Source organism: Erinaceus europaeus, chromosome X (assembly GCF_950295315.1).
Source record: "Erinaceus europaeus chromosome X, mEriEur2.1, whole genome shotgun sequence".
NCBI classification, from domain to species: domain Eukaryota; kingdom Metazoa; phylum Chordata; class Mammalia; order Eulipotyphla; family Erinaceidae; genus Erinaceus; species Erinaceus europaeus.
In genome coordinates this window covers 50,774,096-50,799,372 of record NC_080185.1, presented here as the reverse complement: position 1 = coordinate 50,799,372, position 25,277 = coordinate 50,774,096, and the positions used below count along the sequence as shown (strand labels likewise).

Genomic DNA, 25,277 nt, shown 5'->3' with positions numbered 1-25,277 from the left:
AGAATGAAAATGAGCCACTATATTTCACCAAACACAAAAGTAAATTCCAAGTGAATCAAGGACTTGGATGTTAGACCAGAAACTATCAGATGCTTAGAGGAAATTATTGGAAGAACTCTTTTCCACATAAATTTTAAAGACATCTTCAATGAAACAAATCTAGTTAAAAAGAAGCCTAAGGCAAGTACAAACCAATGAGACTACATCAAATTAAAAAGCTTCTGCACAGCTAAAGAAACCATTACCCAAACCAAGAGACCCCTCAGAGAATGGGAGAAGATCTTTATATGCCATACATCAGACAAGAATTAATAACTGAAATATATAGAGAGTTTGCCATACTCAACCACAAGAAAACAAATGACCCCATCCAAAAATGGGGAAAGGACATGGACAGAATATTCACTACAGAAGATATCCAAAAGGCCGAGAAACACATGAAAAAATGCTCCAAGTCTCTGACAATCAGAGAAATGCAAATAAAGACAACAATGAGATACCACTTCACTCCTGTGAGAATGTCATACATCAGAAAAGGTAGCAGTAACTAATGCTGGAGTGGTTGTGGGGCCAAAGGAACCCTCCTATACTGCTGATGGGAATGTAAATTGGTCCAACCTCTGTGGAGAACAGTCTGGAGAACTGTCAGAAGACTAGGAATGGACCTACCCTATGATCCTGCAATTACTCTCCTGGAGATATAGCCTAAGGACCCCAACACACCCATCCAAAAAGATCTGTGTACTTGTTCTTGGCAGCACAATTTGTAATAGCCAAAACCTGAATCAACCCAGGTGTACATACCAAGTTGTGGTATATATACACAATGGAATACTACTCAGCTATTAAAACAGTGACTTCACTGTTTTCAGCCCATCTTGGATGGACCTTGAAAAATTCATGTTAAGTGAAATAAGTCAGAAACGGAAGGATGAATATGGGATGATCTTACTCTCTGGCTGAAGTTGAAAAACAAGATCAGAAGAGAAAAAACAAGTAGAACCTGAACTGTAGTTGGTGTATTGCACCAAAGTAAAAGACTCTGGGGTGGGTGGTGGTGGGGGGAAAGTACAGGTCCAAAAAGGATGATAGAGGACCTAGTGGAGAGTGTATTGTTATATGGAAAACTGGGAAATGTTATGCATGTACAAACTACTGTATTTACTGTTGATTGTAAAACATAATCCCCCAATAAAGAAATTTAAAAAGACAGAATAATAATTTTAGTTGAATCTACTCTGTTGTAGGTAATTAAAATTCTATCATCTGTTATTTAAAACCCTTTGAAAATTATGTGATGCTTAAGAAATGTGAAATGAAAAAAAATCTATGATTAAATTACCTTGAAATTTTCTTCTGTTAGTCCCTCATTTGTTTTGGAATTTCTTATCATTGCAGCCACATATCTTTTGACTAAATTCCTTATAACTTCCTGGAATTGCAAAAGAAATGAAGAAGCATTCAACTACTTTATAAGGCTCTCAATAAAATAAGAAATATACCCATGGAATAAAACATTTCTAGGTAATCCTTGCAATAAAAAGCCATACAACTTCTTTACCTGATCTTGGGTGAAGCTTGAAGGAATCATCTTAAATGATAAACCAAAAAGAGAAAAATAAATATGGCATGATTGCATTCATGGACAGAAGATGAGAAATAAGAACAGAAATGGAAAACACAAACTGGGTTTTGTGTATTGCACTAAAGTAAAGGACTCAGAGGTGTGTGTGGGGATGAGGATGGGGAGGGGTGAGGTTCCTGGTTCTGGTGCATGATGGTGATGGAGAACCTAGGTTGGGGGTAAAAGTGTCTTGTAGAAAATTGGGAAATTTTACACATATATTAAAAACTGTATTTATTGTAAACCATTAATTCCTTCCAATATAAAATAAAAAAGCATCAATAGAATGACCATTTCTAAATACATATGATATATATATTCCTTACAGGGTTCAGTCATTTCCTGAAAATATATAATTAAGTCTATTGCCTGAATGAATAAGAAACTAGTATGAAGGGCCAGGCATTGGTGCATTTGGCTATGAGCTCACATTACAGTGCTCAAGGACCCAGGTTTAAGCCCCTGGTCTCCACCTGCAGGGGGATAGCTTAATGAGTGGGCTGCAGGTGTCCCTCTGTCTCTTTCCCTCTCTATCTCCTTGTCCCCTCTCAATTTGTCTCTGTCTCTATCCAATAATAAATACATAAAAAATTTAAAAGAAATTAGTATGTATTTGAATTTGATAACAACGCAGAGCAGTAACATTTACTTCACCTAAAATAGTATTTTTTTCTCCTAGCGTGTAGAAAACATGAAATCACTTATGCAGAATAATGAGAGCTGCATAATTATTAAATGGTCATAGTCAATATCTTTCATTTGAGGCTGGATTAAACTTTAACCTTCTTAGCAAGTGAAAGATTTTTCTTCTTTTATATAGTTGAGAATTATCTGAGACCTAGTCAGAGAATCCTTAGATTCTCATATAGGCATGATGGACCTAGACCTCTAATAGATCCCTCTGTCCACCGTCACTGATTACTTCCATCAGGAATATCAATGTAAGCCCTCTTGTGGGCCACTCCAGGAACTTATCCTCCCTATAAAGTAACAATGGTAGGGAATGTCCCACTCTCTGAAAAAAGGCTCAGTCATATACCCTGCAACTCCAGGAAAACTGTTCCTGAAATGAGTGCACTTAGAATATTCCCAGCTGTGACCATGGACGGGAACTCAAACTGACAGGGATTCAGAGGCTACACAAGCTCCTGTGCTAAATATGAACATATATGGGCTCTGGGTTAAATTGATGGGGGTCAACAGTTAATTTTATTTATAGATTTTCTTCAAGTTTGGAAGTTACTCTCTGCCCTAATCTAACTTTCTAGTCCTATTCTCAACTATGAACTACTCTCCCTAGACAATACCTTTAGCCCACCTGCATGTTAGCTATCAAACTCAAGCAAAAATTACTAAAGTTATAGGTCCTTACAAACATACCTAAAACAGATTTCCTTCATTCCTTTCACCCTAAGATTCCTATTCTACTCTGCTGTATTCCTACATTTGTGTTCCTGTTCACTACTCAGTTTGTCCTGCTTTATATCTTACCAACTTTCAGTCAAAAAGTTGTAGATGCTATTATGATTCCATACTGACTTCCCTGGGCAATGGCCTCACCAATGCTTCCTGGAACCTCACCTCTCCAGAGCCCTATCCCACTAGGGAAAGATAGAAACAGGCTGGAGGTATGGATCGACATGCCAATGTCCATGTCCAGTGGAGAAGCAATTATGGAAGCCAGAACTCCCACCTTCTGCACCCCATAAGGAACTTTGTCCCATACTCCCAAAGGGATAAAGAATAGGGAACCTTCCATAGAGGAGGTGGTATATGAAACTCAGGTAGTGGAAATCATATTGAATTGCACCCCTTTTATCCCACAGTCTTGTTAATCATTATTAAATCACCAATAAAAAAGAGGTTTTGGTCTATAATACCAGAGGGTCGGGAGAATGTTAGGGGAAGATGCACAGAGGACTCTGAACTGCAATTTCATCTGGACCCAGAGACAGAAGAGGCAAGAAGGAAGGACATTTGGAAGTAATAGGTGTTAAGTGTGATTTAGAAAGGAGAAGGCAAAACCACAGAAAAATATGAGCAACTATGTGTAAATATAGATAGGTAATTATAGAAGTAATAGTCAACGCATATCTGTGACCTTGGGAGAACTACTGCAATTTTCAATGGAGGAAATAGGACACAGAAATCTGGTCACTGGAATGGTGTGAAACACTATAACCCTATCATCACATAGTTTTGTAAATCAATATTAAATCACTAATAAAATGTCACGACAAAAATTCTCAAATTCACTATCAGAGAAATGAAAATAAAGACAACAATGAGATACCACTTTAAAAGATAAAATAAAGTTGAAAATATCATTTTCTGTATCTCTATCTCAGCCCATTTCAATGCCCATTAATCATATAGTTAAGAGATATTTTTTTCTCATAATCAGTCTTCTATACAGGGTGACCTAGTTTTGCATTACCTCTGGGTAATAGCATATGCATGGTCATTACTCATTGTGCTAGTAATGGTGAAAATAGGTGCTACTTAAAGTCTTGTCTCAGGCATTATATCAGAACAAATACATACACAGTCACTCAATTTTCACCACAATACTTTGAGTTATGTTTTTTCATCTCCATTTACAGATGAGAAATTGAGGCTCATCATGATTAAATAACTTTTTTGATATTACACAATTGGCCCAGAACTATTTTATTTAGCTTCTCTGATAAAATCGTACCTGGTAATGTTGATTCTGAATTAGGCTGTCAGCATGGCGTTCCTGTAATTGAATATGGACAGAAAGGTTACATCAGTAGTCTTCAGACACCTCACCTAAATATAATACTAAATATTATGAATGGAGGATGGTAGAGGAGCTCCTTATTGACACTCCTCCAGGCATCTTTAAGTTGAAATGATTTTAATATGTTTAAGATAGAGTGTATCATAGAAAAGGAGAGATAGAAAATGACTTTGTTTAAAAAGTAACAAATGATCCTGGGTCCATACTCCCAGAAGAAGAAAGAATAGGGAAGCTATCAAGAGAAGACATTGGATATTGAGCTCTGGGCTTGGGCATTGTGTGGAAATGTATCCCTCTTATCCTACAGTCTTGTCAATATTTCCATTTTATAAATAAAATAAATAAATAAAATTAAAGAGTAACAAGTTTTAAGAGCCTTACTGTGAAACTTCTTAAGTTGTGTCTTCTCCGTCTACCATCAGGGTCTCTTTTAGGGCAAAAGGTGTTATTGAACCAGTTACCAAGGTATAGAAATGACTTGGGGCTAGGGATAATGTTGAAAGGTGGTGGCAAGGTGCCACCTTCATCAAAGTAACTCATCCAGAGCTTTGTTCTTGCAAATTTCCATTCAATATCTGCATGATCCTATGAAAAAAGGAAAAAAACTTCATGGGTTTAGAATTGGAAACTGCAAAAAACAACACATAACTTCTTCTAAAAGTTCTGCCTACTTCTTTAGAGGGAAATTTGTCAGTAGTTATAGAAATTCAAATTAGACACAATGTATGACTCAAAAAGCCTGTTTTTAAAACATTTTTAAAATATTTATTTATTTATTCCCTTTTGTTGCCTTTGTTGTTTTATTGCTGTAGTTATTATTGTTGTTGTTATTTATGTCATCGTTGTTGGATAGAACAGAGAGAAATGGAGAGAGGAGGGGAAGACAGAGGGGAGAGAAAGATACATACCTGAAGACCTGCTGTCAACAGTAATTTTTAAGGAGTGGAATTGAAAAGGGAAGCTTTATTTTTCAAAAGTTCCATTTTATTGAGGTATCATTAATTGTGCAGTAAATTTTTATACCTATGTAACCAATATAAAATAAATAAACACACACACACATACACACACACACATACACGCACACACACACACACACACACACACACACACACACACACACACTGGTTTGAGTTTCTACAAGTTTTTAGGAGTATTAACATGTTTTCAGATTTCCTAATGCTTCTCCTTTGTGCTCAGACTCTTCCTAACCCTAACTCTTGACAAGTATCAGCCTATTCTATATCCCCCATATTTACAAAATCTCATAGAGATTGGATAAACTTTTGGTACTGACATATTTCACTAAGTATAACACCTTTGAGATTCAACTATGTCTCTGTTCATATCAACAGTCCATTCTGTTTTAATGCTGAGTAGTTTTTCATTATATATAAATTTTCCATTATATAATATATAATTATATAAAATTATTATGTATAATGATTATAGAATATGTAATTATATAATAATATAATATACAAAATAAAAATTTCCATTATATATACATTTTTCACTGTGTCTTTTAAAAAATCTTTATTTATTCCCTTTTGTTGCCCTTGTTTTATTGTTGTTGTTGATGATGTTGTCATTGTTGGATAGGACAAAGAGAAAAGGAGAGAGGGGAGAAGACAGAGAGGGGGAGAGAAGGATAGACAACTGCAGACCTGCTTCACTGCCTGTGAAACGAATTCCCTGCAGGTGGGGAGCCGGGGGCTCGAACCAGAATCCTTATGCTGGTCCTTGCGCTTTGCACCACTTGCGCTTAACCAGCTGTGCTACCGCCTGACTCCCTATATATACATTTTTAGATATGTTTTCCATTATATATTAATGTATCACATTTTGTTTATTTATTCACCCATTAAAGAACATTTGGCTTGTTTCCAGTTTTCAGAATTTTAGAGTAAAGCTGCTATTCATGTACAGTATTTTGTGTGAAGCTAAACTTCATTCTTCTAGCTTAAGTACCTAAGAATGCTGTCATTACTAGATCATGTAATAAGTATGCATTCAATTTTACAAATTGTTTTCCAGATTTGTGGTACTATTTTTAGTGAAATGTTTCATGAACTCTCATATCATCCTTGCATAGTAATTATGTTAATCTTCTTTATAGTTCCATTTTAATATATAGGCTTCCAAAGCAAGTACTGTTTTTTTTTTTCATTTCCACAAATTTTATTCCTTTCTATGATCTCTAACGATTTCTCATCATTCTGTATTCATGCTACATTATTCTCAGAATTCCCATTAGTTATCTAAAGATGACTTCCTTTGGTTCTTTGAAAAAAATATAAATGCAATCTAATACCTGCACTTTCTCAAGGGCAGTTTTGTGTAACATCTTTTTTCCTGTGTACTGACAATATTTTCTTTGGATGTTTTGCATGTTTCATAATTTTTTGTTTAGATTCAGAATTTAAAATACTCTATAATTCTGATACCTCTGACTAATGGTTTGGGTTTTAGCTTTTGATTAGTGAATTTCCTTATTAATTCTGTATTTAAAAAATTTGTTATGTGCAGCCATTGAAGTCTCCTGAATTCATCTCATAGTTAATGATGACACAGAGATTTCATTTGATTCCTTGGATTGGTAAATCTGCTGCTCTTTGCTAAGGGACTTTTTGTATGCAGTGTGTATGTGCATAGTAGCACACATCTTCAATGTTCTTGCAGTTTGTCTTCCATAAAAAGTCTGTTCAGAACCTTAAGGTAAAATTAAATACAGACTCAAAATTAATAATTATTGTTGTATCAGCATGTAATTTTTTTGAGTGTGATAATGGTATTATGACAATGTAGTGGGTTAAACACTGCAAAATTTGAAGTAATGTATTAACTTAAGGACAATTATTGTCTCCAGGGCAAACTTTATAAGAATAACCAGACCAGTAAATACAGTAAAACTAGAGGTCAACTTAGACTACAGTAAGATCTTAGGTATATTTCCGACCCAACTGGAGGCCAGACCCCATAGACCTAATAATTGTTTGGATACAATATGTGACACTCAATGCTTTAACAGCTGGGAGAAAGTACTAGTTCATCAGATAAAAAAGGGTGTACAAAAGGTAGAAAAGGGCGAGAGAGAGGCTCATTTTGGTCACTACCAGGCCACCTCATCACCTGGGATTTTAATTGGGAATACTAAGATTCTCCCAAAAATTTGATGGTCCTAACCCCAAGAAACTGGAATACATATTCCTTTTGAATCCACATAGCATATCCTGAAGGATACACCATTTGTTAGGCCACAAAGATAGTTTCAACAAATTCAGTGGCACTGGAATCATTCCAAGCATCTTCTAGACCATAATGTAATAAAGCTAATATTTAACAACAAACATAAATTTAGTAAAAGCCACAAAATATAGAAACTTAACAACACATTGCTTAAAAACTGCTGGGTCAAAGAGGAAGTCAAGAAAGAAATTTGATGTTCCTATAATAGAATGAAAATTAAGACACAAGGCATCAAAATATTTGGAATACAGCTAAAGCAGTACTTAGAGGGAAATTCATAGCTATTCAAGCACCCATTTGGGAACAAGAAAAAGCTCAAGTAAATAACTGTGGGCTGTTGTTCTGGGTCTCCTACCCCCTAGCCACTGGTGGCGAGGGTCAGAGCATCCCCTTTGGAGTCCCGGGGTAACTTTGTGTGTTGGGGTCAATGTGTGCAGAAAGATGAGAATCACAGATTCATTCAGCTCTGGGAGAAAGGAAGGAAGGAAGGAAGGAAAGAAGGAAGGAAGGAAGGAAGGAAGGAAGGAAGGAAGGAAGGAAGGAAAGAAAGGAAAGAAAAACCTAAAGAATTCAACAGAAGCTTCTGGAAATCATTAGGCAATATAGCAACATGTCAGGCTACAAAATTAATGTACAAAAATCAGTAGTATTTCTTTATGCAAACACTAAGTCTGAAGAAAAGGATATCCAGAAATCACTCCCCATTCACTATTGCAACAAAATCAACAAAATATCTAGGAATAAACCTGACCAAAGAAGTTAAAGACCTGTATACTGAAAACTGAGTTTCTACTCAAGGAAATAGAAAATAATACAAAGAAATGGAAAGATATTCCATGCTCATGGATTGGAAGAATATCATCAAAATTAATATTCTACCCAGAGTCATATACAAATTTAATGTGATACCCATCAAAGTCCCACCAAGTTTCTTCAAGAGAACAGAACAAAAATTGCAATCATGGGGGTCGGGTGGTAGCACAGTGGATTAAGCACACATGGTCCAAAACACAAGGATCCTGGTTCAAGCACCCAGCTCCCCACCTGCAGGGGGATTGCTTCACAGGCGATGAAGCAGGACTGCAGGTGTCTGTCTTTCTCTTCCCCTCTCTGTCTCCCCTCCTCTCTCAATTTCTCTCTGTCCTGTCTAACAACAACAGCAGCAATGACAACAATAATAATAACCTTGACAACAAGGGTAACAAAACAGGAAAAATGGCTCTAGGAGAAGTGGATTTATGGTGCAGGCACCCAGTCCCAGCAATAATCCTGGAAGCAAAAAAATACATAATAATTTATCTGGAACTAGAAAACACCTAGAATCGCCAAAACAATCTTGAGGAAAAGAAACAAAAATGGCAGCATCACACTCCTTCATCTCAAAATATTTTATAAGTCCAACATGATCAAAGCAGCCTGGTATTGCAGCAAAAATAGATACACATACCACTGGAACAGAAATGAAAGCCCAGTAATACCCCGCCACACACCTATGTATGTCTAATTTCTGATAAGGGGCCCCAAAGTACTAAATGGAGAAAGGGGTATCTCTTCAATAACTTGTGCTGAGAAAACTGGGTTGAAACATGCCGAATAATGAAATTGAACCATATTATCTCACCAAAACCAGAAGCAAATTCTAAATGGATTAAGGACCTGGATGTTAGAACAGAAAATATCAAATACTTAGAGGAAAAATATTGGTAGAACACTTTCCGATCTAAACCTCAAGGGCATCTTTGATGATACAAATCTAAATGCAAGGAAAACTAAAGCAAAACCAAATCAATAGGACTACATCAAATTGAAAAGTTTATGAACAGAAAAAAAGTCACCCAAAGAGATCCCTCACAGATAGGAGAAGAACTTTATATGCCATACACCAGACAAGACGCTAATAACCAAAATATATAACGAACACACCAAACTTAGCAACAAAAAAAGCAAATGTCCCATTCCAAATGTGGGCAGATGATATGAACAGAATATGCACTACATAAGAGATACAAAAGGCTAAAAAACATATGAAAAATTGCTCTAGGTCACTGATTCTCAGAGAAATGCAAATAAAGAAAATAATACCACCTCACCCCTATGAGAATGTCATACATCAAAAATGACAGCAGCAATAAATACTGGAGAGATTGTGGGGACAAAGGAATCCTCCTACATTGCTGAAGGGAGTGTAAATTGCTCTAACCCCTATGGAGAACAGTCTGGAGAACCCTCACAAGGGTAGAAATGGACCTTCTTTATGACCCAGTAATTCCTCTCCTAGGGATATATCCTAATGACTCAGTCACACCCATCCAAAAAGATATGTGAGCATCTATGTTGATAGTAGCACAATTCATAATAGCCAAAACCTGGAAACCATCCAGGTATCTAACAGCAGATGGGTGTCTGAGAAAGTTATGGTATATATACACGATGGGAAGACGAGTATGGGATAATCCAATTCATAAACAGGAGTTCAGAAAGCAGAACAGAAAGGGAAACTTGAGTTTGGAATATTGCACCAAAGTAAAAAACTCTGGGTGGAGGGTGAGGGTAGATTTTCAGCTTCACTATAGAGGGCTGGGGGTAGGGGTACAGACCTTTGGTGGCAGAAACAGTGTTAGTATATACGCTTATTAACTTAAAGTCTTATAAATCACTATTTAATCAGTATGAGAGTGGAAAATAGATTGAATGTCTCAGTCTTTTTGATGCATAGAACCCAGTTCTGAGTATATAATACTTCAAGCTAAACACTTAATGTTTAAATTTGGTAGCCTGGATGACTTTTAACAGTGGGCTTAAATTGCTAATACATTTCTAATAATGTTTTTCCTTTGTAATATTAAATCACCTATAATGTTAGACCAGAGAGACCAGAAATAGCATTAAATGGCATAAATCTTAGTGAGATCTTATATGATACAGAAAACCCGAACAATAACATTTTTAAATTCAACCAAATTTCCAAATAACTTGGTTATATAATAACTATCTATTACCTTCTTAAACCCTAAGATAGCAGGGACCCTCTCCATTCTCTATAAAACCCGTATTTCTCCTAGTCCTGGAACCTCTGTGGTGGAGCTTGTTTTCCAGAAGGTTTCTCTCTGTCCATACCAATTGATACTGAATTTGCTGAGCTCAACCAAATCAATGCAACCAGTACCACCCACCCGACATGTTTCACTTCAGATTGTGTCCAGAGACGCCAGGCCTGTGATGTCATCCCTTCAGTTCCAGTCCTCTGGTGAGACCTTTCCTAGCTCGTAGGATTCCTTAATTCTATGTTGGTCAGTGTACTTCCTAACAAAGCCACAACATCTAGATATGGACCAGGGCCCAAGAGATAGAGTCATATGCACATATATCCATAAATTAGGGAAAATATATGCTTTAAAGCAAAAGTACACAGTAGTTTTCAGTGACCCAATAAGTGCAGCAAGCAAGTAGAAAGACCTAAAAAAGACACCATAAAGTACTTAATAAACAGTTTCTACTTAGACCTAGATACTCCGCTCACCTACTTTCTATTTCACTTCATTCAATCACTCCAAAGCTAATCTTGTCAAATAAAATAAGGACTACAAAAGCTGGATAAGGGCAAGAGTCCAGCATACTTTAATGATGGTTCTCTTGGTTACTACCAGGCCACCCCATCACCTGGGGCCCTAGACAGGGAATCCTTGGATTCCCACACAGACATGATGGGCCTAGACCGCTAACAGATCCCTCTTTTCACTGTCACTGGTCATCTCCAATAGGAACATCATAATGGACCCCTTTGTGGGCCTCTACAGCATATTGTCCTCAATATGGCCAAATTACTCTACCACTTCAGGAAGGTGTGTCCAGCAATGAGTGCCACCTACAATGTTCCTAGATAGGACCACAGAATTCCAGCTTAGACCTATAGGGATACAGAGGTTACACAAGCTCCCTCACTAAATATGGGCCCTAGATCAAATCAGTGAGGTTTACAGTTAATGATATTTATATACTTTTCCCATATTTTGGAGCTACTCTCTTCCATGATAGTTTTACAGCTTTCTAGTCCAATTTCCAACTCTGACATCGTCTTTTCAGACAATACCTTTGGTCCACCTGCATGTTAGCTGTCAGACTCGGGCAAAAATTAGTAAAGTTATGGGCTCCTTGGAATATACCTAAAATAGACATACTAGCTTTTTCCAAAATGGAGACCCCAAATCTCATCTGCTATATTCTTGCCTTTAGTTTCTTTATTATTAAGCAGTTTGTTCTGCTTTATGTCTTAATGCTTTTTCAGCCACCAAGTTGCAGATGCCACCATGACGCCAGCCTGACTTCCCTTGGCAGACAACTCCACCAATATGTCCAGGAGCCCCACCTCTCTAGAACCCTAGCCCAGTAGGGAAAGATATAAACAGGATGGAAATATGGAATGACCTGCCAGTGCCCATGTCCAACAAAGAAGCAATTATAGAAGCCAGACCTTCCTCCTTCTGCACTTCATAATGATCCTGGGTCCATGCTCCCAGAGGGATGAAGAACAGGAAAACTTTCAGTGGAAGGGATGAGCTACAGAACTCTGGTAGTGGGAATTGTGTGGAATTGTACCCCTTTTATCCTATGGTCTTGTTGATATTTTTATACTATAAATAAATTAAAAAAATAAATTGCTAATACATTTATAATACTGATTTTTCTTTGAAATATTAAGTCACCTTCAGTAGCTCCTCTCCTAGAAATTTCACAGCAGCACAGTATTTAATAGTCCAAATTTGGAAGCAATACCGGTGCCCAATGACAGATGAATGGCTAAGAAAGCCATGGTATATCTATCTGTATCTACGTCATATCATCTATAATCTACATCTATCTATATATAATGGAGTATTATGTGACTGTTAAAAATTATGAGGTCATATGCTTTACATTATTGTGGTCAGAACATGAAAGCATCATGTTGAGTGAGATAAGCCATAAAGATAAAAACCAGTACCAAATGATCTGACTTATAGGTGGAACTTAAGAGAAAAGAAGAATGATGTAAAACATAAGATGAAACATGGACTAGTTGTGGAATATTGAAAAGAAAGACTCTGGAAAAGAATGGACAGGATTAAGGGATATTAGGATGCTGTTGTGTCTTCTAGACACCAAAGGGATATAAGAAGTTGTGCCTATGTATTAAATGCTACTCTGTAAACCGTTGCACTCCCCCCATATAATAAAGTTTTACAGTTGTCTACAATGACTCAAACAAAACCAAAAATAATCTGATGTGACTACATCAAGTTGAAATTTTCTGCACAGAAAACACATACACACACCAAAACAAAACAAAACAAACAAAAAAAACTACCCAAATATAAAGACTCCTTACTGAATGTGAGATCTTTAAGTGTTATATCAGACAAGGGGCTAATAATAAAAATATAAAAAGAGCTCAACAAACTCAGCACAAAACAAAACAAAAACACATTACATACAAAAATAAAGATAGTATATGGACAGAATATTTACCAAAGAAGATATTAAAGAGCCAACAGACATGTGAAAAAGTGCTCAACGTCACTGATTCTCAGATTAATACAAATAACAACAATGAGATATATCAGAAAGAACAGTAAGAACACATGCTGTGATGGTTGCAGGAGAAAAGGAACATGTTTACACTGCTGGTGGGAATGTGAATTGATCCAATAGGTGTGAAGAGCAGTCTAGGAAACTCTAAGAAGGCTAGACATAGACCTACCTTAAGACATGACAATTCCTTTCTTGGGGATGTATCCTAAAGAAACAAACATATATAGCCAAAGAGATCTGTGTTTATAGCAGCTCAATTTGTAATAGCCTAAGCCTGGAAGCAACCCAGGTGTCCAACGACAGGTGAGTGGCTGGGTAAGTTGTGGTCTATATACACAATGGAATACTACTCAGCTATTAAGAATGATGAGCTCACCTTCTTCATTTCATCTTGGATGGACCTTGAAGGAATCATGTTAAGTGAGATAAGCCAGAAAGAGAAAGATAAATATGGGATGATCTCAATCATGGGAAGAATTTAAGAAACAATAACAGAAAAGGGAAACATAAAGTAAAACTTGGGCTGGTTTGGTGTATTGCACTGAAGCAAAAGATTCTGGGGAAGGAGAACAAGGGTAGAAGTATGGGAAGAGGGGGACTTAAGGTCCTGGTAAAGAATGATGGACCTAATTTGAGGGCAAGGTCATTTTACAACTATCTTGGTAAGATCAGAAATTGCACTTAAGTGCCAAGAACTATTGCAAACCATTAACTTCCCAGTAAGAAAAACAGTTATAGGAATATATATTTGGTGTAATACTACTCTGCAATAAAATATTATATTGTATGATTTGGAACAAAATTGATAGAGATGGAGATGATTATATTAAATGGAATAAGTGAAGGACAACTATCAGATGTTTTCATTCATGTATGGAATATAGATGACTAAAATTAATGAACATGCAAAAAATTGGTAGCTAACTTGTCTCCTGGGCTTAGTTTTGTGAGAACTTTGTTAGTTATATAGAGTGGGAAAAGCATGGACCTTTTGATGGAGGGTGTGGTGACTTCCCCTTGACATATATGAATTTGAACATATGCCTTGAAATCTTACTTTACAAAACCTTTTAAAGTAAGGAATAAAATGGGGGCAGTCAGCGAGCCCCAGGCTTCCCACACAGTCATGATGGGCCTAGACCCTTAATAGACCCTTCTCACCACTGTCACTGGCCATCTCCATCAGGAACACAATGGACCCTTTTGTGGGCCCCATAGGACCTTAGCCTCAATGTGATCAATAATGGTAGGGAATGTTCCATTCTCTGAAGGAAGGTTGGGCAACATACTCTATCTACTACCCGAGGAAGATGGGTCCTGAAATTAGTGCAGTGCAAAATGTTCCTAGCCTGTGATCACAGAATGTAATCTCAGACCTACAGGGATGCAGAGGCTACATAGGCTCTTGTGCTGAATATGGGCCCCAGATCAAACCAGTTGGGTTTACGGTTAACAATACTTTTCATTTTAATATTTAACAATATTAATTAATATTAATTAATAATTAATTAATATTTAATATTTAACAATATTTTTCATTTTTTTCCTCCAGGGTTATTGCTGGGTCTTGGTTCCTGCACTACGAATCCACTGCTGGAGGCTATTTTTTCCCTTTCGTTGCCCTTGTTGTTTATCATTGTTGTTGTTATTGTTGTTCTTATTGCTGTCATTGTTGTTGGATAGGACAGAGAGTAATTGAGAGAGGAGGGGAAGACAGAAAGGGGGAGAGGAAGATAGACACCTGCAGACCTGCTTCACCGCTTGTGAGGCGACCCTCCTTGCAGGTAGGGAGCGGGGGGGGTCTCTAACTGGGATCCTTGAATCAGTCCTTGCACTTTGTCATGTACAGTTAAGCCACTGAGCCACCACCTGCCGCCCCCCTAGTTAACAATATTTGTATATTTTCCCCATATTTGGGAGCTACTCTCTTCCCTGATCCAGCTTTCTAGTCCTTTTTCCAACTATGACACCATCTCCCCAGACAATAACCTGGGTCCACCTGCATATTAGCTGTCAGGTTAAGGCAAAAACTAGTAAAGTCATGGGACCTCTGGAGTATACCTAACAGACATGCTAGCTTTTTCCAAAATGGAGACCCCAAATCTTCATCTGCAATATTCTTGTCTCTAGGTTTATGATTAGTCAACAATTTGTTCTGCTTTATATCTTAACTCTTTTTCAGCCACCAAGTTCCAGATGATATCATGATGCCAACCCGACTTCCTTGGTCAGAGGACCCCACCACATGTCGTGGAGCTCCGCTTCCCCAGATCCCTGCCCCACTAGGAAAAGAGAGAGACAGGGTGGGAGTATGGATCGACCTGTCAATGCCCATGTTCAGCGGAGAAGCAATTATAGAAACCAGACTTTCCACTTTCTGCACCCCACAATGATCCTGGGTCCATGGTCCCCGAGTGATTAGAATAGGGAAGCTATCAAGGGAGGGGATTGGATATAGAGCTCTGGGTGTAGGCATTGTGCGGAAATGTACTCCTCTTATTCTGTAGTCTTGTCAATATTTATATTTTATAAATAAAAAATTTAAAAAGAATAAATTAGGGAAATAAAGCATAAAGCTATATATATATATCTTCCAGAGTTATTGCTGGGGCTCGGTGCCTGCACTGTGAATCCACTGATCCTGGAAGCCATTTTTACCCTATGTTGCCCTGTCCTTTGCTTCTGTCATTATTATCATTGTTTCTATTGCTATCATTGTTTTTCGATAGGACAGAGAGAAATCAGAAGAGGAGGGGAAGACAGAGAGGGAGAGAATAATAGATACATGCAGACCTGCTTCACCGCCTGTGAAGTGATCCCCTGCAGGTGAGGAGCTGCGATTTGTGCCATGTGTGCTTAACCCATTGCACTACCACCCAGCCCCCAGAACAAAACTATTAAAGAAGAAATAATAGAACATCTGCAGGATTAAATAGTATGAGCAATACAGTATTGACTAAGGTAGGATAATCAGCTCTTTCATTTTTCAAATCTATAGTTGTGTATAGATTGTAGTTGTTGGGAATGTAGCATTGGACAATATAAACAAGAGCATAATTTTCAAATTTTGATCTAATTTGCACTGCAAGATTATATAAGTGGTTTTTGAAGTAATACTAGTGTTAAATATATGATCACTGAAAGAGCCTCATTTATTAGCATTGAGTTAGTCTTTCTCCTTATGTGATAGATAAATCAAAAATTATTTTTTTCTGCTTATTTTCAATGTTTAGTTAAATTACTCTCTACTCTAGCTTCTCTCTGACTATAATATTTGAATTTTTTCCAAGATCAGTTCCTAGCTGGTTGCTCTGTGTAAGACATAACATATAAAAACTACATATGTGGGAGTCGGGCGGTGGCACAGTGGGTTAAGCACAGGTGGCGCAAAGCACAAAGACCGGCGTAAGGATACAGGTTCGAGCCCTCGGCTCCCCACCTGCAAGGGAGTCTCTTCACAGGCGGTGAATTTATGGTTCTTTCATAATTTATGGTTCTTTCTCTTTATAACTCTCCGGTGTTTTAAGAAATTTTGTGCTAATATAACGAGCTCTTAATGACATATATGCATATGTTTTAATTAGTATGAGTGCTTTGCATTGCCTTTGAGATTTTCAGCTACTTTAAAACAGGTCAGATTTCCCATTTTCTTTTTATTTTCTTTCACAGAACCAGTATAATGTGCTGTAACTATAGAGCACATCATTAAATGTTGTTGATTTGCTCAGATTCTGAACAGGTGGCCCTAGCTCCGGCGAATAGATATATCTGTTCTGTTTTTCATTTCTTAAGAAATCTGTGCTCAAGGTTATTTTCCTTGCAATCAAATAACAAGGCCAATTTTGTACCAGTTTCTGACAAATTCTTATGTACTCTTTCAGACTTCCTGCCAGAAACCACCTTGCACTAAAAATTTGGAAGTCTTTATATAATATAATGCAAGAGAATGGCAGGCAAAAATAATAATGTTAAAAGAAATATTTTTATTGCTGCCAGAACTATAAATGCATGATGAATCCACTGCTTCTGGTGGCCATTTTTCCTCCCTCTTTCCCTCAATCACTTCTTTCCTTTGTTAGATACAGAGAGGGAAGAGGAAGATAGAGAGATGAAGAGAGAGACATCTGCATCACTGCTCTACTGCTTGTGAAGCTTCCTCCCTGCAGGTGGGGTCCAAGGGTTTGAACCCTGGTCCTTGTGCAGGGTGATATGTGTGTTCTGTGTGCTCCACTGCCTGGCCTCATCAATAATGACATTTAAGGAGAAAGCTATTCCCAGGAATCTTAAACTTGATGGTAGACTGATTTGGTGGTGGGGAATATTTTGTGAGGCAAATGTGGTAACCACTACACTACACAGACAGGCAGGGGAGAATATTTTGCATCCTTCATTTCAGGTGGTAGTTACTTATTTCATTTGGTTATAATACTAGCTCTGTTTCCCTATAATGAGAAAATAAAACACAAATATCTATAGCATATGCACTCAAAATTGAGGCAAAATAATAAATTTTCCAGGTGTTTCAAAGGAAACCTACCTCACCTGGTAGAATTTAGGACATGATCTTAAATGTTGGTGTATAGCAGAATCTTATGGGGCATTCATCACTAATGCAGATTTTTGGAGCTTATCAGACATTATACATTGCACTATAGTTTTGCCTTAGAAATAAAAACACAATTAAAAAAATATATGAACATTTAAAATATACATTTTAAATCTATATAAGAATCTTCAAGTATGAAAGTAGTATGAATATCCTGTAAACTCTTGGAGGCTCAGGAGTGATGAAAGTCCCCCTTAGTGAGTATTACCTTAGCCATACAATGTGCTTACCTCCTGCTTACTACATGTGTGTAGTGGTATAGAGGGAAAACCAAATTTCTGTTACTGAGATTAGCAGTCTTCCTCTTCTCCATGAGGTTGATAGGTGGTTATAATTCTCTTTTTCATTTAAAAAATTTTATATTTATTTTCCCTTTTGCTGACCTTGTTTTTCATTGTTGTTATAGTTATTATTGTTGTTGGATAGGACAGAGAGAAATGGAGAAAGGAGGGGAAGACAGAGAGAGGGAGATAAAGACGCCTGCAGATTTGATTCACGACCTGTGAAGCGACTCCCATGCAGGTGGGGAGCAGGGGGCTTGAACCGGGATCCTTACTCTGGTCCTTGCGTTTTGCGCCACCTGCGCTTAACCTGCTGTGCAACTGCTGGACTCCCTGTTTTTTTTTCATTTTTAGGCCTGCTAGAAATGTCTTTGATGTTGGCTTATCTAGTTTAGAACCCTCTTAGCATCCTCGGTTTAAATGCATAGATTAAGCTAGAAAATATAAGGACAAAAATGAAAGCTCTCATTCCAGCTCTAACTGCCCATCATTCATTCATCCTCTCCATAACCTAATAACAAATGAACAGCCCAGTTAATCTGCCCCAAACTCTGCAAGTCCACTAAATAGGCGTTATAAATAGGCCCTTCTCTGTAGTGAACATACACAGTTGTCTAGTGGGGAATTATTATTAAGTATCAGCTGTTATTCTATTTTTTCTGCAAAAATAAAATGGATTTTTAGAAATTTCTTTATTGGGGGATTAATGTTTTACGTTTGACAGTAAATACAATAGTTTGTACATGCATAACATTGATTATGTACCTTTAGTACCATGTGTGCTTTAACTGGGTGTGTCATTGCGCAGCCCTCAAAATTAATGTATTTAACCATTGTCTAAAAATCTCTTCATTACTCCATCATTCCTTCATAACAGAGTGATAATTTAGTTGAATACAATTTCCTTGGAAGAAAGCCATTTCCATTCAAAATTGCAAATCATTTTTAGCCTTTAGAATTTCCGTTGAGAAATCAACTGATAGTGTTATAGGGGGAATGTCTTTTATTGGTGACTCTGGTTTTCTCTTCATGTTAGTAAAAGTCTGTCTTTGACCATTGCCACTTTAATTATGTATCTTGATGATCTCAGGTTATAATGTATTTATCTCGGAATGCTTAGATCTTTCTGGATCTAAAACTCTACTTCCTTTGCAGATTTGGAGAAAATTCTTAGCTAATATATCTTCACATAATAACTGGATCCCAGGTGGGGTATAGCATAATGGTTATGCAAAGAGACTTTCATGCCTGAGGCTCTCAAGTCCCAGGTTCAATCCCCCACTCCGCCATAAGCCGGAGCTGAGGAGTCCTCTGGTTAAAAAACAAAAACAAAAAAAACCCAAAAAACCAGATAGCTTCACAAACAAATTCTACAAAACCTTCAGGAAACAGTTAGTACCCATACTTCTTAAGCTGTTCCATATGATTGAAGAAACAGGGACACTCCCTTCCACCTTCGATGAAGCCAACACCACCCTGATACCAAAAGCAGAGAGGGACACAATAAAACAGGAAAACTATAGACCAATATCTCTGATGAACACAGATGCCAAAATATTAAACAAGATCTTGGCCAACCGGATACAGCTTATATCAAAAAGATTGTTCATCATGACCAAGTGGGATTTGTCCCAGGAATGCAAGGCTGGTTCAACATCCATAAGTCAATCAATGTCATTCACCACATCAATAAAAGCAAAGCCAAAAACCACATGATTATCTCAATAGATGCAGAGAAAGCCTTTGACAAAATCCAACACCTATTCATGCTCAAAACCCTACAAAAATGGGAATAGATGGGAAATTCTTCAAGATAGTGGAATCCATATATAGCAAACCTACAGCCAACATCATACTCAATGGACAGAAGCTGAAAGCATTCCCCCTCAGATAGGGGACTAGACAGGGCTGTCCACTGTCACCATTACTCTTCAACATAGTATTGGAAGTTCTTGCCATAGCAATCAGGCAAGAGAAAGAAATCAAAGGAATACAGATTAGAAGGGAAAAAGTCAAGCTCTCACTATTTGCAGGTGATATGATAGTATACATAGAAAAACCTAAAGAATCCAGCAGAAAACTACTGGAAGTTATTAGGCAATATAGCAAGGTGTCAGGCTACAAAATCAATGTACAAAAATCAGTGGCATTTCTTTATGCAAACACTAAATCTGAAGAAGAAGACATCCAGAAATCACTCCCATTCACTGCTGCACAAAATCAATAAAATACCTAAGAGTAAAGCTGACCAAAGAAGTGAAAGACTTATATACTCAAAACTATGAGTCGCTACTCAAGGAAATAGATACTGATACCAAGAAATGGAAAGACATCCCATGCTCATGGATTGGAAGAATAAATATCATCAAAATGAATATTCTCCCCAGAGCCATATACAAATTTAATGTGATACCCATCAAAGTTCCACCAAGCTTCTTTAAGAGAATAGAACAAACACTACATTCATTTATCTGGAACCTGAAAACACCTAGAATTGCCAAAACCATCTTGAGGAAAAGAAACAGAAATGGAGGCATCACACTCCCAGATCTCAAACTATATTATAAAGCCGTCATCATCAAAACAGCATGGTACTGGAACAAAATTAGGCACACAGACCAGTGGAACAGAACTGAAAGCCCAGAAATAAATCCCCACACCTATGGACATCTAATCTTTGATTACGGGGCCCAAAGCATTAAGTGGAAGAAGAGGCTCTCTTCAATAAATGGTGCTGGGAAAACAGGGTTGAAACATGCAGAAGAATGAACTTGAAACACTTTACCTCACCAGAAACAAAAATCAAGTGCAAATGGATCAAAGACATGGATGTTTGTTGTTAAAATTCGGCGGCTCTAGCTGGCCCGGCTAGCTTCACAGAGGGTAACAGAGACGCGGAGACAACGGCTGGGCAGGGAAGCTGTATTTCTTTATTCAAGAACAACGATTCATAAACTAAACCAAACTAATCACCAAACAGAACTCTGCTGTCTCTTTGCGGCGGCGCAAGCACTCTCTCTTACTCTGCAACTCTTCAACTCTGGAACTCTGACACTCTCTCACTTTGGAACCCTCTCTCGGGGTTCCTCGGGGCGGGGCCAAGCGGGCCCGCGAAAACTAACTGGACTGATCCAATTCTCTTGGCGGGGGAGAACTAGAACCCAATGTAAAGCATACAACAGATGTTAGACCAGAAACAATCAAATACTTAGAGAAAAACATTGGTAAAACACTTTCCCACCTACATCTCAAGTACATCTTTGATGAAATAAACTCAACTGCAAGGAAGACTAAGACAAAAACAAACCAATGGGACTACATCAAATTGAAAAGCTTCTGCACATCCAAAGAAACTATTAAACAAACAAAGAGACCCCTTACAGAATGGGAGAAGATCTTCACATGCCATACATCAGACAAGAAACTAATCACCAAAATATACAAAGAGCTCAGCAAACTTAAGAAATAAAAAAGCAAATGACCCCATCCAAAAATGGGCAGAGGATATGAACAAAACATTCACCTCAGAGGAGATCCAAAAGGCTAACAAATATATGAAAAACTGCTCCAGGTCACTGATTGTCAGAGAAATGCAAATTAAGATAACATTGAGATACCACCTCACTCCTGTAAGAATGGCATACATCAAAAAGGACTGCAGCAACAAATGCTGGCGAGGCTATGGGGACAGAGGAAGCCTTTTGCACTGCTGGTGGGAATGTAAATTGTTCCAGGCTCTGTGGAGAGCAGTCTGGAAAGCTCTCACAAGGCTAGACATGGACCTTCCATATGATCCAGTAATTCCTCTCCTGGGATTATACCCCAAGGACTTCGTAACACCCAACCAAAAAGAGGTGTGTACTCCTATGTTCATAGCAGCACAATTCATAATAGCTAAAACCTGGAAGCAACCCAGGTGCCCAACAACAGATGAATGGCTGAGAAAGCTTTGGTATATATACACAATGGAATATTATGAAGCTACTAAGAACAATGAACTCAACTTCTCTGACCCATCTTGGTCAAAGCTAGAAGTAATTATGTTAAGTGAGCTAAGTCAGAAAGATAAATATGAGTATGGGATGATCCCACTCATCAACAGAAGTTGAGAAAGAAGATCTGAAAGCGAAACTAAAAGCAGGATCTGACTAAACTGAAAGTAGGGCACCAAAGTAAAAACCCTGTGGTGATGGGGAGGATGGACATGCAGCTTCCTGGGCTGGCGGGAGGGTGGGGGTGGGGGTGGGGGTGGGGGTGGGTGGGTGGGATGGGACACAATCTTTTGGTGGTGGGAATGGTGTTTATGTGCACACCTATTAAATTGTAGTCATATAAATCACTATTTAATTAAAATGAGGGGGGAAAATTGATTGTATGTCTAACAAAGGGACTTTTCAAAGTTAACCCAATTACCAAATAATGTGATGTTAACAATAACTATCCATTGTCTTCTTGAACCCTAAGACAGCAGGAACCTCACATTTCCACTATAGAGCCTAAACTTCCCCCAGTCCTGGGACCCTAGGGTAGGGTCCACTTTCTTGTATGCTTCTCCCAATTCTTATCAAATAATATTGCATCCTCTGATCGCAACCTAATCAACGCAACGAGTGCCACCCCAGCAAGCTTCACTTCAGACTGTGTCCAGAGACTTCAGGTGTGGGATGACAACCCTTCAGCTTCATTACTCGGGTGAGACCTTTTCTTTCATAGTATTCTCTAACTCCATCCCAGGTAGTTCACTTCCTAAGAAAGTCCCAAAACCTAGATATAGACCAGGTTCCAGGAGAAAGAGCTTATGTCCACAAGTATCCATAAACCAGGGCAAATATATACCTGAAAGCAGTAGTACACTAGAGTTTGCAGTGAGTAACCCCCAACACTTTATCTCCACTATTCCATCCTTTGGGTCCACAATTCTTCAACAATTTGTTTGGCTTTGTATGTTAACTCTCTTTTCAGCCACCAGGTTCCAGATGCCATCAGGATGCCGGCCAGGCTTCCCTGGACTAAAGGCCTCACCAATGAGTCCAGGAGCTCAGCTTCCCCAGAGACCCACCCTACTAGGGAAAGAGAGAGGCAGACTGGGAGTATGGACTGACCAGTCAACGTCCATGTTCAGCGGGGAAGCAATTACAGAAACCAGACCTTCCACCTTCTGCAACCCACAATGACCCTGGGTCCATGCTCCCAGAGGGATAGAGAATGGGAAAGCTAGTGGGGAGGGGATGGGATATAGAGATTGGGTGGCTGGAATTGTGTGAAGTTGTACCCGCCCCATCCTATGATTTTTTAATGTCTCCTTTCTTAAGTAAAAAAAAAAAAATTAAAAAAAGAATTGGATCCTGGGAGTCAGGCTTTAGTTCAGTGGGTTAAGTGCACGTGGCACAAAGCGCAACGACCAACTTAAGGATCCGGGTTCGAGCCTCTGGCTCCTCACCTGGAGGGAAGTTGTTTCACAGGAGGTGAAGAAGGTCTGCAGATGTCTCTCTTTCTCTCTCCCTCTCTGTATTCCCCTCCTCTCTCCATCTCTCTATGTCCTATCCAACAACAGCGACATCAATAACAACAACAACAACAACAATAATAACAACAACAATAAAACAACAAGGGCAACAAAAGGGAATAAATAAATAAATATTTTTAAAAAAAGAATTGGATCCCTTTCTCTCTTCCTTCTATGCACTTCTGTGATGTGTATATTATCACCCTTGATGTCCATACTACCTTAATTTTATCATCATATTACTTTAGTTCTTTTTTTTTTTGCCTCCAGGGTTATTGCTGGGGTTTGGTGCCTGCACCACTAATCCACTGCTCCTGGATGCTATTTCCCAGCTTTGGTTGCCCTTGTTGTTTTATCATTGCTGTGATAATTATTATTGTTGCTATTGTTGTCATTGTTGTTGGATAGAACAGAGCAAAATGGAGAGAGGAGGAGAAGACAGAGACGGAGTGAGAAAGATAGACACCTGCAGACCTGCTTCACCGCTTGTGAAGCAAGCCTCCTTGCAGGTGGGGATCTGCGGGCTCAAATTAGGATTCTTAAGCAAGTCCTATGTGCTTCATGCCATGTGTGCTTAACCCGCCCGACCCCTGGTTTTTCTTTTTTGCTATTTTTCATTCCTTCCTACACCCTGCCATCTGCTTCCCATTGTGACTTCTGTCTTTCTGTTGGTGCTTCCTCTTTTTCTAAAAAAAATTTCTTTATTGGGGAATTAATGTTTTACATTCGACAGTGAATACAATAGTTTATACATGCATAATATTTCCCAATTTTCCATATAACAATACAATCCCCAATAGGTTCTCTGTCATCCTTCTTGGACCTGTATTCTTCCCCCACCCCCCCACCCCAGAGTCTTTTACTTTGGTGCAATACGCCAATTCCAGTTCAGGTTCTACTTGTGTTTTCTCTTCTGATCTTGTTTTTCAACTTCTGCCTGAGAGTGAGTTCATCCCATATTCATCCTTCTGTTTCTGACTTATTTCACTTAACATGAATTTTTCAAGGTCCATCCAAGATTGACTGAAAATGGTGAAGTCACCATTTTTTATAGCTGAGTAGTATTCCATTGTGTATATATACCACAACCTGCTCAGTCACTCATCTGTTGTGGGACACCTGGGTTGCTTCAGGTTTTGGCTATTACAAATTGTGCTGCTAAGAACATATGTGTACACATATCTTTTTGGATAGGTGTATTGGTTTCTTTAGGATAGATCCCCAGGAAAGGAACTGCAGGATCATAGTGTAGGTCCATTTCTAGCTTTCTGAGAGTTCTCCAGACTGTTCTCCACGGAGGTTGGACCAATGTACATTCCCGCTAGCAGTGCAGGAGGGTTCCTTTGGGTGCTTCCTCTTTTATATTCATCATATCTCTGGTTTATGTTTATGACTTCTTTCATACTTTCTATAACTTTGTTGAAATTTTCTTCCACTGAATTCTAAATTTTTGCTATCAGTATTAGGAGTATTGCTATGAAGTTTTTAGAAAATTGAAGTCTCCTTGAGGAAGCTGAAGTAACTCTTCTGAACTTTCAGTTGTGTTCATCAGTCCATGCTGGTGACTTCATTTGTATTCCCATTATGTTTTGTGTTCTGTGCAGAGCCAAAGGTCTGTATTTGTGCTGGCTAGGGCACTGGAATTGTGGCATCCTGGGTAGTGACCAGTAGTCTGAGGT

At 38.3% G+C, this 25,277-nt stretch overlaps 1 protein-coding gene across 1 annotated transcript in view; it reads right to left on the bottom strand.

Moving 5' to 3' along the window:
• TRPC5 (transient receptor potential cation channel subfamily C member 5) overlaps window positions 1-25,277 on the bottom strand; it is a 248,517-nt gene that overhangs the window by 4,849 nt on the left and 218,391 nt on the right. Inside the window, exons 8-10 of the mRNA XM_007535841.3 lie at window positions 4,770-4,973; window positions 4,323-4,364; window positions 1,343-1,432 (exon numbers count right to left, since the gene is read on the bottom strand). Of these exons, the coding sequence (XP_007535903.1) occupies window positions 1,343-1,432; window positions 4,323-4,364; window positions 4,770-4,973 (336 nt within the window). The remainder of the gene's footprint in view (window positions 1-1,342; window positions 1,433-4,322; window positions 4,365-4,769; window positions 4,974-25,277) is intronic.